This window comes from Haliotis rufescens, unplaced genomic scaffold (assembly GCF_023055435.1).
Source record: "Haliotis rufescens isolate VD_foot unplaced genomic scaffold, xgHalRufe1.0.p SCAF_15, whole genome shotgun sequence".
Taxonomy (NCBI): domain Eukaryota; kingdom Metazoa; phylum Mollusca; class Gastropoda; order Lepetellida; family Haliotidae; genus Haliotis; species Haliotis rufescens.
In genome coordinates, this window is record NW_025963835.1 from 20,653,212 (window position 1) to 20,670,528 (window position 17,317).

Here is a 17,317-nt window from a genome sequence, read left to right on the forward strand (position 1 = left end):
AAGAAGTTGACATCCATATGTTCTCTTCCTTAACTTGCTGTGTGTGTTCATCAGTATTGTCTGTTCTACAGTTGGTTGTTATCCCGATAAGCTGTAAAACTTGAGGTTCCTAAAGAATTGATTTTTGTTGTCAATGCCGTGGTTATCGGAGGGTGAATCGTGCAATGGAGATTTCGTCTGTTTATGGAAAGGCTAGTGTCAATGCTTATCAGTCACTTGTTGATAGGCGGGTCACCACCAGATGAGTAGCCGTTACTTTCAGGATATATGTGGGCTGGGCATATGGGAAGTGACCACATGCTTCAGGGCAGTGTTGGAAAGGTTAACATTTGGAATACAAGGTAGGAACTAAATGTATGATACCATATATATATATAAAAGAAAACCGACAACGTTAAAGATAACTTCTGGGTTGTTGCATTTATTTTAATACCATAACTTCTGGGTTGTTGCATTTATTTTAATACCATAACTTCTGGGATGTTGCATTTATTTTAATACCATAACTTCTGGGTTGTTGCATTTATTTTAATACCATAACTTCTGGGTTGTTGCATTTATTTTAATGCCATAACGTCTTGGTTGTTGCATTTATTTTAATACCATAACTTCTGGGTTGTTGCATTTATTTTAATACCATAACTTCTTGGTTGTTGCATTTATTTTAATACCATAACATCTGGGTTGTTGCATTTATTTTAATATCTTTACTTCTGGGTTGTTGCATTTATTTTAATACTATAACGTTTGGGTTGTTGCATTTAGCAACCTTTCGATGTAGATTCTTACACCGTTACCAAGCTGAGGTGACTACAACCAAGTAATAAGAGGTATATATGTTGAGAATAAAACACTCCTAGGTTTGTTTGAAAATGTAAAACCGCGTGCGAAGGAAAAGCCCGAGCTCGATGTTTTACATTTTCAGCCAAAACCTAGGAGTGTTTTATCGGACTTATGGACCGTATAAATGCAAAAAATACCAGAAAGAATAGGAAAACATAGGGATACCTTATAGTGAACCAATACAATGCGTCGCGGTATAAAAGGAACTCAATGAAAGCGCTCGAGACATCGTGCAGCATGTACACAACTGAAGTCATGGCATGTAAGATTGAACACCCTTTCATCAGTGGGGAGACGGTGGGTTACACTATTAAACACGATAAATGAGGTTGCAGGTTCGATTCAGGTCATGGAATTGTGCTGTGATTAAAATGTGCTCTTTAACCAACGCCAGTTTATAACTTTCAACAGTAAAACCCAGGTCATACAATTCAATTGTAACACCTCTCAGCGGGTCTCACGTGAAAGTAGCACCTCTCACAAGGTTACTATAAGTTAGGAGGGGCGGTCGTGTAGCCTAGTGGTTAAAGCGTTCGCTCGCCATGCCGAAGACCCGGGTACGATTCCCGACATGGGTACAATGTGTGAAGCCCATTTCCGGTGTCCCCCGCCGTGATATTGCTGGAATATTGCTAAAAGCGGCGTAAAGACAAACTCACTCACTCACTCACTCACTCACTATAAGTTAGGCAGATACGAACGCTACTACAGGCAAACGTGGCATTAGATTTATAAAGATACAGGATAAAGATACAAAATTAATACAAAAAATGAATTCGTCATTTCTGAATGGATTGGGGTCGATTTGTGCGGAAGGAATGCGGTACTGCAGAAATTTGGTGAAAAGATGGTAAAATCGCAAAAACCCAACCACGTGAGAACCTGTCGCCGAAACACACCAACATGACATGCACGTGGAACATCACTTGTTGGGCTATAAAAACAACATTTGCATGCCATCGCGATCTTGCAGCAAGTGAACAGCTAAAACATGCCACGACTGACGGAAGCCCATCTGTGGGCAGTCTGTGGGTAGAACAGACTTGCAGCAAGTTCAGGGAAATGTTACGGCACAACATTACACGGATGAGGCTCTTCGGCCACACGTCCTTCCTATTATACAACAATACCTCCTCCGTGGTCTAGTGGTAGAGCGTCCGCCCGGAGAGCGGAAGGTCCGGTGTTCGATCCCCGACCGCGTCATACCAAAAGACGTTAAAAGATGGTACTTGTTGTTACCCTGTCTGGCGCTCGGCATTAAGGGGCTAAAACAAGGACTGGTCGGCTCGGAGTCAGTATACTGTGTCTGAGTGGGGTATTCATGTTAAACTGCGGCATGGTATCTCAGTGAGCTAGCACTATAAATCGGCATCAGTCCGGACTAGTACAAGCAGCCACACAAACACACACACACATACAAGCACGTCGCTATATAAGTGCAATAATCTTGGACGCGACGTTAAACCCCATTTCACCTCACCATTATGCAACAAGCAAACGTCATTTTCCAACAAGACAACGCCCGACCTCACACTGCAAGACTGAAAACATGATTACCATCTGTTGATTATTTATACGGTATATATAATAAACATCTAAAATAACTTCTTTCTTTTTTGGCAGAGTATATTTATATAGGTTCACAGAGTGTAAAGGCAATATGCTGATATACTTACAGGTGAACAGGTGTTAGTATGTTGACTGCCAATTGAGGCTATGGGAATGTCTGTGATCCGAATTTCTCTCCGTCCTGTTTGTGGCCACCCTCGGCTACCTAGGGCGTTGTACGGTCATCTTGATTTTGAGGTATTACATGACTGATTCTTAGATGGTATGGGTTAAGGATAAGATGAGTGAGTATTGCTTTTAGCAATATTCCAGCACTATCACGACGGGGGACACATTGTACCCATGGAGGGAATTGAACCAGGGTCTTCGGCGAAAGCTTTATCCACTAGGCTACCCGAACGCCCCTAGTTGAAGAGGTAAGCTCAGACGAAGATGTAGTAGTAGTAGTAGTAGTAGTAGTCTCTGCACTAAAGGTAGTAGTAGTCTTTGCACTAAAGGTAGTAGTAGTCTCTGCAGTAAAGGTAGCAGTAGTAGTCTTTGCACTAAAGGTAGTAGTAGTCTCTGCAGTAAAGGTAGCAGTAGTAGTCTTTGCAGTAAAGGTAGTAGTGGTCTCTGCAATAAAGGTAGTAGTAGTGTCTGCACTAAAGGTAGTAGTAGTCTCTGCAGTAATGGTAGTAGTAGTCTCTGCAGTAATGGTAGTAGTAGTCTCTGCAGTAATGGTAGTAGTAGTCTCTGCAGTAATGGTAGTAGTAGTCTCTGCAGTAATGGTAGTAGTAGTCTCTGCAGTAATGGTAGTAGTAGTCTCTGCAGTAATGGTAGTAGTAGTCTCTGCAGTAATGGTAGTAGTAGTCTCTGCAGTAATGGTAGTAGTAGTCTCTGCAGTAATGGTAGTAGTAGTCTCTGCAATAATGGTAGTAGTAGTCTCTGCAATAAAGGTAGTAGTAGTCTCTGCAGTAATGGTAGTAGTAGTCTCTGCAATAAAGGTAGTAGTAGTCTCTGCAATAAAGGTAGTAGTAGTCTCTGCAGTAATGGTAGTAGTAGTCTCTGCAATAATGGTAGTAGTAGTCTCTGCAATAAAGGTAGTAGTAGTCTCTGCAGTAATGGTAGTAGTAGTCTCTGCAATAATGGTAGTAGTAGTCTCTGCAGTAATGGTAGTAGTAGTCTCTGCAATAATGGTAGTAGTAGTCTCTGCAATAAAGGTAGTAGTAGTCTCTGCAGTAATGGTAGTAGTAGTCTCTGCAATAAAGGTAGTAGTAGTCTCTGCAATAAAGGTAGTAGTAGTCTCTGCAGTAATGGTAGTAGTAGTCTCTGCAATAATGGTAGTAGTAGTCTCTGCAATAAAGGTAGTAGTAGTCTCTGCAGTAATGGTAGTAGTAGTCTCTGCAATAAAGGTAGTAGTAGTCTCTGCAGTAATGGTAGTAGTAGTCTCTGCAATAATGGTAGTAGTAGTCTCTGCAATAATGGTAGTAGTAGTCTCTGCAATAATGGTAGTAGTAGTCTCTGCAGTAATGGTAGTAGTAGTCTCTGCAATAAAGGTAGTAGTAGTCTCTGCAATAAAGGTAGTAGTAGTCTCTGCAGTAATGGTAGTAGTAGTCTCTGCAATAATGGTAGTAGTAGTCTCTGCAATAAAGGTAGTAGTAGTCTCTGCAATAAAGGTAGTAGTAGTCTCTGCAATAAAGGTAGTAGTAGTTTCTACAGTAATGGTAGTAGTAGTCTCTGCAATAAAGGTAGTAGTAGTCTCTGCAGTAATGGTAGTAGTAGTCTCTGCAGTAATGGTAGTAGTAGTCTCTGCAGTAATGGTAGTAGTAGTCTCTGCAGTAATGGTAGTAGTAGTCTCTGCAGTAATGGTAGTAGTAGTCTCTGCAGTAATGGTAGTAGTAGTCTCTGCAGTAATGGTAGTAGTAGTCTCTGCAGTAATGGTAGTAGTAGTCTCTGCAGTAATGGTAGTAGTAGTCTCTGCAGTAATGGTAGTAGTAGTCTCTGCAGTAATGGTAGTAGTAGTCTCTGCAGTAAAGGTAGTAGTAGTCTCTGCAATAAAGGTAGTAGTAGTCTCTGCAGTAATGGTAGTAGTAGTCTCTGCAGTAATGGTAGTAGTAGTCTCTGCAGTAAAGGTAGTAGTAGTCTCTGCAGTAATGGTAGTAGTAGTCTCTGCAGTAATGGTAGTAGTAGTCTCTGCAGTAATGGTAGTAGTAGTCTCTGCAGTAAAGGTAGTGGTAGTCTATGCAGTAAAGGTAACAGTAGTCTCTGCAGTAATGGTAGTAGTAGTCTCTGCAGTAATGGTAGTAGTAGTCTCTGCAGTAAAGGTAGTAGTAGTCTCTGCAGTAAAGGTAGTAGTGGTCTCTGCAGTAAAGGTAGCAGTAGTAGTCTCTGCAGTAAAGGTAGTAGTAGTCTCTGCAATAAAGGTAGTAGTAGTCTCTGTTGTTAAGGTAGTGGTAGTTTCTACAGTAATGGTAGTAGTAGTCTCTGCAGTAAAGGTAGTAGTAGTCTCTGCAGTAAAGGTAGTAGTAGTCTCTGCAGTAAAGGTAGTAGTAGTCGCTGCAGTAAAGGTAGTAGTAGTCTCTGCAGTGACGGTAGCAGTAGAAGTCTCTGCAGTAAAGGTAGTAGTAGTCTCTGTAGTAAAGGTAGTAGTAGTCGCTGCAGTAAAGGTAGTAGTAGTCTCTGCAGTCAAGGTAGTAGTAGTCTCTGCAGTAAAGGTAGTAGTAGTCTGTGCACAAAAGGTAGTAGTAGTCTCTGCAGTGACGGTAGCAGTAGAAGTCTCTGCAGTAAAGGTAGCAGGAGTCTCTGCAGTAATGGTAGTAGTAGTCTCTGAAGTAAAGGTAGTGGTAGTCTCCACAGTCAAGGTAGTGGTAGCCTCTGCAGTAAATGTAGTAGTAGTCTCTTCAGTAAAGGTAGTAGTATTCTCTGCAGTAATGGTAGTAGTAGTTTCTGCAGTAAAAGCAGAAGTAGTCTCTGCAGTAAATGTAGTAGTAGTCTCTGCAGTAAAAGTAGCAGTAGTAGTCTCTGCAGTAATGGTAGTAGCAGTAGTCTCTGCGGCAAAGGTAGTTGTAGTAGTAAAAGCCACTAACATCGCTCACCAGATGGCGCTCTAGTTTGAATCTGAAGACAGCAACAGTTTGGCGGATTAAACATCAAAGGATACCGCACTGGAAATTCGTGCTAATAAATTTAACGTCCTGCATATACCCCCGTATATTCCATGGTATTTTACCCCCGTAAATTCCACGCTAAATTAACCCCCTAAATTCCAGGCTTATTTACCCCCCTAAATTCCAGGCTTATTTACCCCCCTAAATTCCAGGCTTATTTACCCCCCTAAATTCCAGGCTTATTTACCCCCCTAAATCCCACGCTTATTTACCCCCCTAAATTCCACGCTTATTTACCCCCCTAAATTCCACGCTTATTTACCCCCCTAAATTCCACGCTTATTTACCCCCCTAAATCCCACGCTTATTTACCCCCCTAAATTCCACGCTTATTTACCCCACTAAATTCCACGCTTATTTACCCCCCTAAATCCCACGCTTATTTACCCCCCTAAATCCCACGCTTATTTACCCCCCTAAATTCCACGCTTATTTACCCCCCTAAATCCCACGCTTATTTACCCCCCTAAATCCCACGCTTATTTACCCCCCTAAATTCCACGCTTATTTACCCCCCTAAATCCCACGCTTATTTACCCCCCTAAATTCCACCCCTAAATCCCACGCTTATTTACCCCCCTAAATTCCACGCTTATTTACCCCCCTAAATCCCACGCTTATTTACCCCCCTAAATCCCACGCTTATTTACCCCCTAAATCCCACGCTTATTTACCCCCCTAAATTCCACGCTTATTTACCCCCCTAAATCCCACGCGTTCGGCTTTATCGTTTCCCCGTTCACTATCGTAGCGCTGCGGGACCTTTAACTTGCTTTGGTGTACGATTTGTTTTTAAGGCTAGAATATATGCAACAATTTATGTATCTATTGATTTCATTTGAACGCCACATAGAACAGAATTTCAGTTAAATATAACGACGTGCCAGCTAAGGAAGGGAGCCGCAAGTATTACAGGTCTAAGACGTTATTGCGTCCCTTGGGTACGCCAGAAACCTATGATCGTGGGTTCGAATCCCGGTTCGCTCCGATTATGTTTCTAGGTTTGTCAGCACCATACCCGTGCCCGTGGGTTTCGCCGAACTGGTAAACGTCTGAGACCTGCATCACTTCGTGCATTCCTCCCACATTAAGCTGACACGCCGTGATATAACTGGAATACTGTTAAAAGCGGCGTTAAACCAAACTCACTCACTCACTCACTCTAAGACGTTAACCACTTCGGTGGCACGGGTGACACGGCTGGCCCAGTCTTCTAAGGCGCCGCGAGTCGTTGTGTAGAGTTGCGTCCCAAGGGCATGCCAGAAACCTATGATTGTGGGTTCGAATCCCGGTTCGCCCCGATTATGTTTCTAGGTTTGTCAGCACCATACCCGTGCTCGTGGGTTTCCTTGAAGTGGTAAACGTCTGAGACCTGCATCACCTAGGGCTTTCCTCCCACATTAAACTGACACGCCGAGATATGACTGGAATACTGTTAAAAGCGTTGTTAAACCCAACTCCCTCACTCACTTTGGTGAAACCCACCAGTACTGATAAGGTGCTGACAAGCCTTGAAACATAATCATCTTATCGTATGCGCTGTTCATCCACGCAGGTCATTATCAAGATGGCCATCATGAAGCACCTGCTGACGGCCGTCGTGGCGTCCTACCTGGCCTTCGGCTTGTTCCGTTACCTGGACACGCCTGTCCCCGAGGGGGTGCCAGAAGTCTGGAATGCCAGGATCCTGGACGCTGCTCTCAGAACTAATGGCAAACTAGTATGTATTAATAACTGAAAAAAGTCGATTAGATTGGTAAAACGTGCATTATCTATGTTGACATATTTCTACAAAACGTCTGAAAAGTGAGCCGATATAAAACCACACAACAGAATGTAAGGATATTGCTGAATTATTTATTACTCGTAAAGAGTGTGGCTGTGAACGTCAATATCAAAGAATTCTCTTTGAACCATGGAAAAGGGGTAATGTGAAATAACCCTTGACATATAGGTTTTAAGATTGTGTTAAATTTATATGAATACAGTACGGTTATAACGAACTCAAATGGACTACTAATTTTAGTTCGTTATAACCGTAGTTCGTTATAAGCATATATACAGTATAGCTACAGCAAACAGTCGGGACCAAAAAAGTAAGTTCGTTATATCCGTCAGTTCGTTATAAGCGTGTTCGTTATAACCGTAGTTTACTGTACTGTTGTGGGTACATAAATCTAAAACTCAAAATTCGCCTCTTCGAAAAAACAGATACTGTCCCTCCATGATTTCGGCGTTACCGGCGGTGTCACGTGGTTTACCAGGAAGATGGTGGACGTTGTCTTGACAACGCTCATTACCGGAAATCCGTTTGGAAAAGGCGAAGATCCAGAAATAAAGGTAGGCAACTACACATGGGATGTTTTCAATTTACAGACAAAGAGCCTGAAGATTTGAAAGATTTAATTTTCATAAATAACACAGCAAACACACCGTCTAAATTCCACCGTGTCATCACATGCGAGCGTATTCTTTAAAACGGGTTAATTCCCCAGACAGGAAGAAGAGTATTCTCCGAAAGAAAACCGACAACAGAACCATGATTGACTTTGATTAATTTGTTCAGTGGTTAAAATGTTTCACAAAACAGTGATAAGCCACCTGTGATATCGGTATACGTTAATGTTTATACGTTTTTACTGTCAGCGAACTAAATATGATTATCATTATTAACCTGTAGATAACGGACACCCAGTTTAACGGAGTGGATGTGAGAGTGTACGAGCCCGTCTCCTGTACTGGGAAGCAGAGACCGGTGTTGGTGTATTATCATGGTGGTGGCTGGTCCTGGCTGTCTATAGGTAGGTTACAACTCTCCTGGTACCATGACACATGACACATGATACATCACACATGACATATGACGTGGTGGTGGCTGGTCCTGGCTGTTTATAGGTAGGTTACAACTCTCCTGGCACCATGACACATGACACATGACACATGACGTGGTGATGTCCTGGCTGTCTATAGGTAGGTTACAACTCTCCTGGCACCATGACACATGACACATGACACATGGCACATGACATGGTGGTGGCTGGTCCTGGCTGTCTATAGGTAGGTTACAACTCTCCTGTCACCATGACACATGACGTGGTGATGTCCTGGCTGTCTATAGGTAGGTTACAACTCTCCTGTCACAATGACACATGACACATGGCACATGACGTGGTGATGTCCTGGCTGTCTATAGGTAGGTTACAACTCTCCTGTCACAATGACACATGACACATGACACATGACGTGGTGATCTCCTGGCTGTCTATAGGTAGGTAACAACTCTCCTGGCACCATGACACATGACACATGACACATGGCACATGACATGGTGGTGGCTGGTCCTGGCCGTCTATAGGTAGGTTACAACTCTCCTGTCACCATGACACATGACACATGACACATGACATGGTGGTGGCTGGTCCTGGCCGTCTATAGGTAGGTTACAACTCTCCTGTCACCATGACACATGACGTGGTGATGTCCTGGCTGTCTATAGGTAGGTTACAACTCTCCTGTCACAATGACACATGACACATGGCACATGACGTGGTGATGTCCTGGCTGTCTATAGGTAGGTTACAACTCTCCTGTCACCATGACACATGACGTGGTGATGTCCTGGCTGTCTATAGGTAGGTTACAACTCTCCTGTCACAATGACACATGACGTGGTGATGTCCTGGCTGTCTATAGGTAGGTTACAACTTACCAGTCACAATGACACATGACACATGACACATGACGTGGTGGTGATGTCCTGGCTGTCTAAAGGTAGGTTACAACTTACCTGCCACCATGACACATGACACATGACACATGACGTGGTGGTGATGTCCTGGCTGTCTAAAGGTAGGTTACAACTTACCTGTCAACATGACACATGACACATGACACATGACATGGTGGTGGCTGGTCCTGGCTGTCTATAGGTAGGTTACAACTCTCCTGTCACTATGACACATGACATGGTGATGTCCTGGCTGTCTAAAGGTAGGTTACAACTAACCTGTCACAATGACACATGACACATGACACATGACACATGATGTGGTGGTGATGTCCTGGCTGTCTAAAGGTAGGTTACAACTTACCTGTCACAATGACACATGACACATGACACATGACGTGGTGGTGGTGTCCTGGCTGTCTAAAGGTAGGTTACAACTTACCTGTCAACATGAAACATGACACATGACATGGTGGTGGCTGGTCCTGGCTGTCTATAGGTAGGTTACAACTCTCCTATCACCATGACACATGACGTGGTGGTGTCCTGGCTGTCTATAGTTAGGTTGCAACTTACCTTTCACCATGTCACATGACACATGGCACATGACGTGATGGTTACAGGTCCTGGCTGTCTGTAGCTAGGTTACAACCTACCTGTCACTATGACACATGACGCAGTATGTGGTGGGAGTGTCTGGCTGTCTATAGGTAGGTTACAACCTGTTCCTGGCTGTCTATGGTGGCAGGTCCTGGCTGTCTGTAGCTAGGTTACAATCAACTGACACATGACACATGACGCATGCATTGGTGGTGTCCCGGCTGTCTGTAGGTAGGTTACAACTCACCTGTCACAAAAACAAGACTACGGTTTGCTTAATCTTCAGAAACACACTAGGCGTCCGTTATTGAATTGGTGTAAGTCATCATACGAACATTTCAAGACTGCTTCATAAAAACGAGGCTTATTTTTTGGCGCACGGGGATCCTCAGTGGTAGTCCACTGGCGTCGAAAAGGGAATTCATTGTGACGTAATAAGGTCACGTGTTACTTAAGGTCTTCCAGTTTTGGGTATCCTTCGATTGTTTCCTTCAATACCCATATTAACATCTTGAACGGTGTTAACCCGACGTAGTCACACTCGTCACCATTGTTTCCAGGTGTGTACGACCCGACGATGAGGGAGCTGGCCAAGAGAGTGTCCATGGTCGTCGTGTCAGTAGGGTGAGATACATGTTAGAGGATTTCAGACGAACTGAACAACATTAACCTTAAAGAAGAGAATATATGGATGTCAACTTCTTTATTATGAGGAACACAACGTTTTGGAGTAAATGCTTACTCTTTCATCAGACACACACACACACACACACACACACACACACACACACACACACACACACACACACACACACACACACACACACACATCCTGAAAGTAACGGCTGCTCATCTGGTTGTGACACGCCTATCAACAAGTGACTGATAAGCATTGACACTAGCCTTTCCATAAACAGACGAAATCTCCATTGCACGATTCACCCTCCGATAACCACGGCATTGACAACAATTCAATTCTTTATGAACCTCAAGTTTTACAGCTTATCGGGATAACAACCAACTGTAGAACAGACAATACGAAACGTTGGGTATTTGACATCCATAAGTTATCTTCCTCATGTGTATCACCTCTAAATGCCTTTCATCAACCTTCTTTACACGTAGACTTTGTCGTAATTGAACCCAACAAACATTGCCATAAGTACACTTTGTATAATGTCACTGAACAAGGGAAAATGCAGATCTTTAAAAAACTTCGTGGAACCTTTGCATGTGGACGTCCTAACCCTTCAACCTCAGCACTTGCGTATGGCTGAGAGATCCATCTCGCCCTGCGCTTATTTATTATATTATTGGGCACTGTATGACATATGAGTGATTGAGCGAGTTGGGCTTTCGCCGCTTTGAGTGAGTGAGTATTGATCTACGCCGCCTTTAGCAATATTCCAGCAATACCACGGCGAGGGACACCAGAAATGGGGTTCGCATTTGTACCCATGTAGGGAATCGAACCTGGGTCTTCGGCTCGACGAGCGAAAGCTTTAACCACTAGGCTACCCGACCGCCCAATCGCGGCTTTGAACAGTATTCCAGTTGTGTCACGGCGTGTCAGCTTGATGTGGGTGGAAACTCCGAAGGGATGAAGGTCTCAGATGTTCATCGCTTTGGTGAAACCCACCAGCTCGGTTATGGTCCTGACAAACCTAGAAACAATCGGGGCGAACCGGGATCCCAACCCACGATTATAGGTTCTGGTGTGCCCAAAGCACGCAACTCTGCGGCGCTTTAGATGACTGGGCCACCCGCGCCCCCGAAAGGTATATGAACCTCAAGGACTATGTGCCAACGTCAAATATATCCATCGCGCACTAAATAATTGCATTGTATTTTCCTTAAACAGGTACCGCCAGTCTCCAGAGCATGCCCATCCTATTCCCTTTGAAGACTGCCTCACCGCAACCGAGTACGTTTTGAACAACGCCGCTAAGCTGAAAGTAGATCCGACGAGAGTAGCGATATCTGGAGACAGCGCCGGCGGACATCTCACTGCTGCAGTGGCCCTCCGCCTGAAGAAAAAAATCAAGATCCAAGTTCCGATATACCCATGTCTTCAGCTGCTTGATCTCCAGACTCCTTCGTACATCGAGAACAGGATGTATATCCCCGGGATGCTGAACGACGTCTCCATGTTGTCATACTGGCTGAACTACGGCAACATCAGCTACGATCACATGGACGACATCCTCGCCAACAAGCACACTTCACCTGCTATCAAGAAGTCGAAATACGCGGAAAGAATTAGCCCGAAATACTACATGAAGGAGCACATCAGGACAGAGAGTTTGAAGTCGCCATCCAAACCCACAGATTTCGGAAATGAAAAACTATTCTCGTCAATTGAACGCACAGTACTTGATCCCTACTTCGCGCCATTGATGGCCGATGACGCCGAGTACAGAGATCTACCTTCGACCTATGTGTTAACCGCCGGATATGACGTACTGCGCGACGACGGGTTGATGTATGCGCAGCGATTGAAGAATGCAGGCGTGGATGTACATCTGGCCCACTATAAAGAAGGCTTCCATGGAATGATCTTCTTCTTTGACGGGCCGATCCCCTTTGAAGTGGGCAAGCGAGCTCTGGCAGATCTTGTGGCCTTCTTGAAGAAACGTTTATGAACATAAACTCTAGGCGCTGTGTGTACCTCTCCTGTACCCCCTCCATGCATATTACAGTATGGTCGAATTACACATGGCATTAGTCCGTCTCCCAGACCATAGAGAATATAAAAGAGTCCAACTCAAGTCTAGAAAGATTGGGCAAGTCTAGATTGCCTCGGCTCTAGGAATTAAGCATTGTTCTGCGATCCATTTGGATTATACTTTTATATTTTGTAGATACATATTTTAAATCAGATAAGTTTATTTCTGGGACTAAAGGTCAGTCTAGTATTGCATCTACTCACTAATTTTAGGCTATGGACAAAGGATAATTAGACACATTGAGGGAGATACATTTTCTCCTTTATACGTAGATATATAAGTGTATGATAAATAAATAGATATATGAATGAAAACGCTAACGTTAATTCATCTCGCGTGTTAGCAATGGTGGTGCCCTAATGACAATGTCGTCACAAAGAGATACGAAATCGCGTATGAATATGTCACGTGTCGATTCCCAAATTGAAACAATATGTAAACCCAGAAATATGCACGTACAGTAAACTACGGTTATAACGGACTCAAAAGGACCACTCATTTTAGTTCGTTATAACCGCAGTTCGTTATATGCATATATACAGCACATATACAGCAAATGGCCGAGACCAAAACATAAGTTCGTTATATCTGTCGGTTATAAGTGTGTTCGTTATAAACGTAGTTTACTGTACAAGAATTTAGTGTGAAACCAGCAAACAACAAACGACTGGTATGCAATCAACAATTGTATTACAAAACTAACAAGGAATACAAATTACAATGGCAGTACACAATAGAGTGGTATATACAATATCCAATGGCAGTATAAAAGGTGAGTAATGACAACGACAAGAATAATAAACACCTCGCCAACACAGTGGTCAAGCTTCCGAGAGTGGTGAGAAGTGATCTTCACACGAAAGCTGGTCTTGATGTAATGTGAGATGAGACAGGCACGCACCCACTCCACTTATGTGGTCTCACAAGGTTCTGGAAATTTCCACACAGTGCCAGACCAGTCTAGCGGCTAGAAAATTACAGAATATTCGATATGTTTCTATAACGCTTGACATCCATCCATGCGATTCCAGAAGTTTACAGATAATTCGAGCATCTAAAAATAATAACTTCCTCACCTCTGCTTACATTAAATAGTACTACATTCCTAACAACTAATCATTGTCCAAATACAATGCATTTTATTTGAAACATTGGGTGTCTCCAGCGTCTCTTTGCGGTTCATTGTATGCTATACTCTGCCTGCAACGCGAGTATAGATGCACATGTGTCAGACATTCTGACGAGGATGTATCTTTAAATACATGTCCATTTCACATTTATTGCGGGGGCACGGGTGGCCCAGTCGTCTAAGGCGCCGCGATTTGCTGTGCAGAGTTGCGTCCCTTGGGCACGCCAGAAACCTATGATTGTGGGTTTGAATCCCGGTTCGCAACGATTATGGTTCTAGGTTTGTCAGCACCATACTCGTGCTCGTGGGTTTCACCGAAGTGGTAAACGTCTAAGACCTGCATCACTTCGGGCTTTCCTCCCACATTAAGCTGACACGCCACGATATAACTGGAATACTGTTAAAAGAGGCGTTAAACCGAACTCACTAACTCACATTTTTTGCTCTTATACAGAGATGAACAGTGTCTGATCCACCGTGGAAAGCAATGTGGTGTTTGACATATTCTGTAATTAGTCTTAAAGCATATTTCGTTCGTTCGGGTGAGTTGTGATGTCATATATAATAAAACGATTCAAAGGAATTTCTGAGCTTTTCATTATTGTGCAGATAATTGCAGGAACTGTACATGGGCGACACGGATCATTTTGAGATGCTGTTTCCACGTAGTCTTGAAACCTTTATATACTGAACAGCAAGTGCTTTATGTATGTGAGGTTCGAGGTGAGGTGAAATGGGGTTGACGTCGCGTTCAAGATTACTGCAATACATAGCGACGTACATGCATGTGTGTCTGTTGGCTGGTTGGTTGGTTTGTTGTTTAACACCGCACTCAGCAATATTCGAGCTATATGACGGCGGTCTGTGAATAATCGAGTCTGGGCCAGACAATCCAGTGATTTATATCATGAACATCGATCCACGCAATTGGGATCGATGACATGCATCAACCAAGTCAGCGAGCCTGACCACCCGATCCCGCTAGTCGCCCCTTACGACAAGCATAGTCGCCTTTTACGGCAAGCATGGGTTTTTGAAGACCTATTCTACACCGGGTCTTCACGGGTTGCATGCATATGTAGTATATTTGATCACTATCCTGCATCCTGTTTGGACTCCACCATGCCACACGACAGAACTACTTTCAAAGCAAGTGTTTTAGGAAACGTTAAAAAAACGAATACAGATGTGGATATTTAAAATGTTCTGGTCGCAGAGGTACATTTGATTGAACGGATTGTTCACACACGGTAAACACATGATGAAGCTTTCCTTATTGTCTGCTGAAACACCATCTTTACTAAGATTTAAAATGTTATCATCCCATCGGAATTATCTCAGCCATATAGTGACGTCACGATTATACCAATATGTCTGTCTCAATAGAACGCCGTCGGATTTCAAATATTTTTTCATCCTAATCAAGAGGTGAGGTGAGGTGAAATTGGGTTTAAGGCCGCGTTCAGGATTATTGCATTTATATAGCGACGTGCATGCCCATGTGTGTGGCTGCTTGTACTAGTCCGGACTGATGCCAATTTATAGTGCTAGCTCACTGAGATACCATGCCGCAGTTTAACATGAATACCCTACTCAGACACAGTATACTGACTCCGAGCCGACCAGTCCTTGCTTTAGCCCCTCAATGCCGAGTGTCAGACAGGGTAACAGCAAGTACCATCTTTTAACGTCTTTTGGTATGACGCAGCCGGGTATCGAACCCCGGACCTTCCGCTCTCCGAGCGGACGCTCTACCACAAGACGACGGAGGCGGCCCTTAGTCAAGAAAGGTAAACGACGTTGCTTCATTGTTCCTTTGTTTGGGGATGCCCGTTAATCTGGAATGTCCCAATATATCATACATTGATGCATCGCCCCCAGGTCCCCGACAGGAGGCTCGGCTGTATCTCAGTCAGACAGTTCAGCGCCATCTTGACAAGATATCCACCTTCGCCTATTTGGCCTATGTTGCTTTTGAGGTGAGGTGAGGTGAAATTTGGTTTAACGTCGTGTGCAAGATTATTGCACTTATATAGCGACGTGCATGCACGTGTGTGTGTGGCTGCTTGTACTAGTCCGGACTGATGCCGATTTATAGTGCTAGCTCACTGAGATACCATGCCGCAGTTTAACATGAATACCCCACACATACACAGTATACTGACTCCGAGCCGACCAGTCCTTGTTTTAGCACTTTAATGTCGAGCGCCAGACAGGGTAACAACAAGTACCATCTTTTAACGTCTTTTGGTATGACGCAGCCGGGGATCGAACCCCGGACCTTCCGCTCTCCGGGCGGACGCTCTACCACTAGACCACGGAGGCGAAAAGTTCAAACCTGCAAAACATACAGGGCAGAACCATGTCTTGTTCTCATTAGAAACAGAACATGCATTTGGTTTGTGGCCATACTTAAAATTCCTTCTAAACTACTGTCTTCACGTTTGTTGTTTAACTCCACATTCAGCAATGATCCAGGGACATGACTGTGACCTGTAAATAAGTCGAATCTGGACCAGACAAACCAGCGATTGACATTGCCAGCAACGTCCCACGCGGTCATTGTAGGAGGACATGCAATGAACCAAGTCACCTAGCTTGATCAAACGATCCATTTAGAGCCTGACGAACTGATCGATCCATTTAGTTGCCTTGTGAAGGAAACGATTCTTAGCTGGATTCCAAACTGGGAATGTCTTCCTGAAAACAGTTCACTGTAAATGAGGGGAGACTGTAGACAAGTGGAAGAGATACCCATCCAGCCCAACAGTTGCTGCCATTGATGCGAGGATCCTCTGTGGGTTTAATTCTGGATTTGCCCGATTACAATCCTGGGAGTGAGTGAGTTGGGTTTAACGCCGCTTTTAACAGTATTCCAGTTGTATCGCGGCGTGTCAGCTTAATGTTGGAGGAAAGACCGAAGTGATGCAGGTCTCAGACGTTTACCACTTCGGTGAATCCCACGAGCACGAGTATGGTGCTGACAAACCTAGAAACATAATCGAGGCGAACCGGGTTTCGGTTTGTGGCGAGCCCAAGGGATGCAACTCGGCACAGCGAGTGCCCCCAAACACCCACCCACCACCACCACTCCCTGAGTATAACTGTAAGAACAACAGATATAGCAAAACAAACAGAACTATCATGTATTTATTTATTTGCATTGAATATTTATTTCTAATTGCTTTTCAAGCATAACTACCTACCACTTCAAGGTTATTGCAACATTGAATGACATCGTCCAATAATCTTAATTCATAAAGTAACAGAATTTGTGACCTGTTTTCACCAATGACATAATCTATTCAAAGGCACAGACAGTTGAAACCAAACAGCAACGTTTAGAAAATGTACTTGTTATTACATTGTAACCACAGGTGCAGGAAGAGGGGCTGGTCATTTATGATAGAGTAGGTGGGTTGGCATTGATCATGAGGTAAAATGTGCTGGCCATTTACTATACGGGAGGGTAGGTTAATCATGTACTATGGGGGAGGGTTGGTTAATCAAATACTATAGAGGAGGGTGGGTTGGTTAATCATTTACTATAGGGGAGGGTGGGTTGATCATTTACTAT

The 17,317-nt window shown here is 43.8% G+C and overlaps 1 protein-coding gene across 2 annotated transcripts in view; it reads left to right on the forward strand.

Moving 5' to 3' along the window:
- Positions 1-12,630, forward strand: part of LOC124135176 (neutral cholesterol ester hydrolase 1-like) — a 30,702-nt gene extending 18,072 nt beyond the window's left edge. The window contains exons 1-6 of one of the 2 annotated variants that reach the window (XM_048396283.1): positions 295-341; positions 7,114-7,278; positions 7,770-7,898; positions 8,239-8,359; positions 10,446-10,509; positions 11,747-12,630. In XM_048396283.1, coding sequence (XP_048252240.1) covers positions 7,126-7,278; positions 7,770-7,898; positions 8,239-8,359; positions 10,446-10,509; positions 11,747-12,527 — 1,248 coding nt within the window. In that variant the 5' untranslated portion in view covers positions 295-341; positions 7,114-7,125 and the 3' untranslated portion in view covers positions 12,528-12,630. Of the gene's footprint in view, positions 1-294; positions 342-7,113; positions 7,279-7,769; positions 7,899-8,238; positions 8,360-10,445; positions 10,510-11,746 lie in introns of those variants that run through there. The other variant, XM_048396282.1, reaches the window with a different exon arrangement.
- The last annotated feature ends 4,687 nt before the right edge of the window (positions 12,631-17,317 follow it).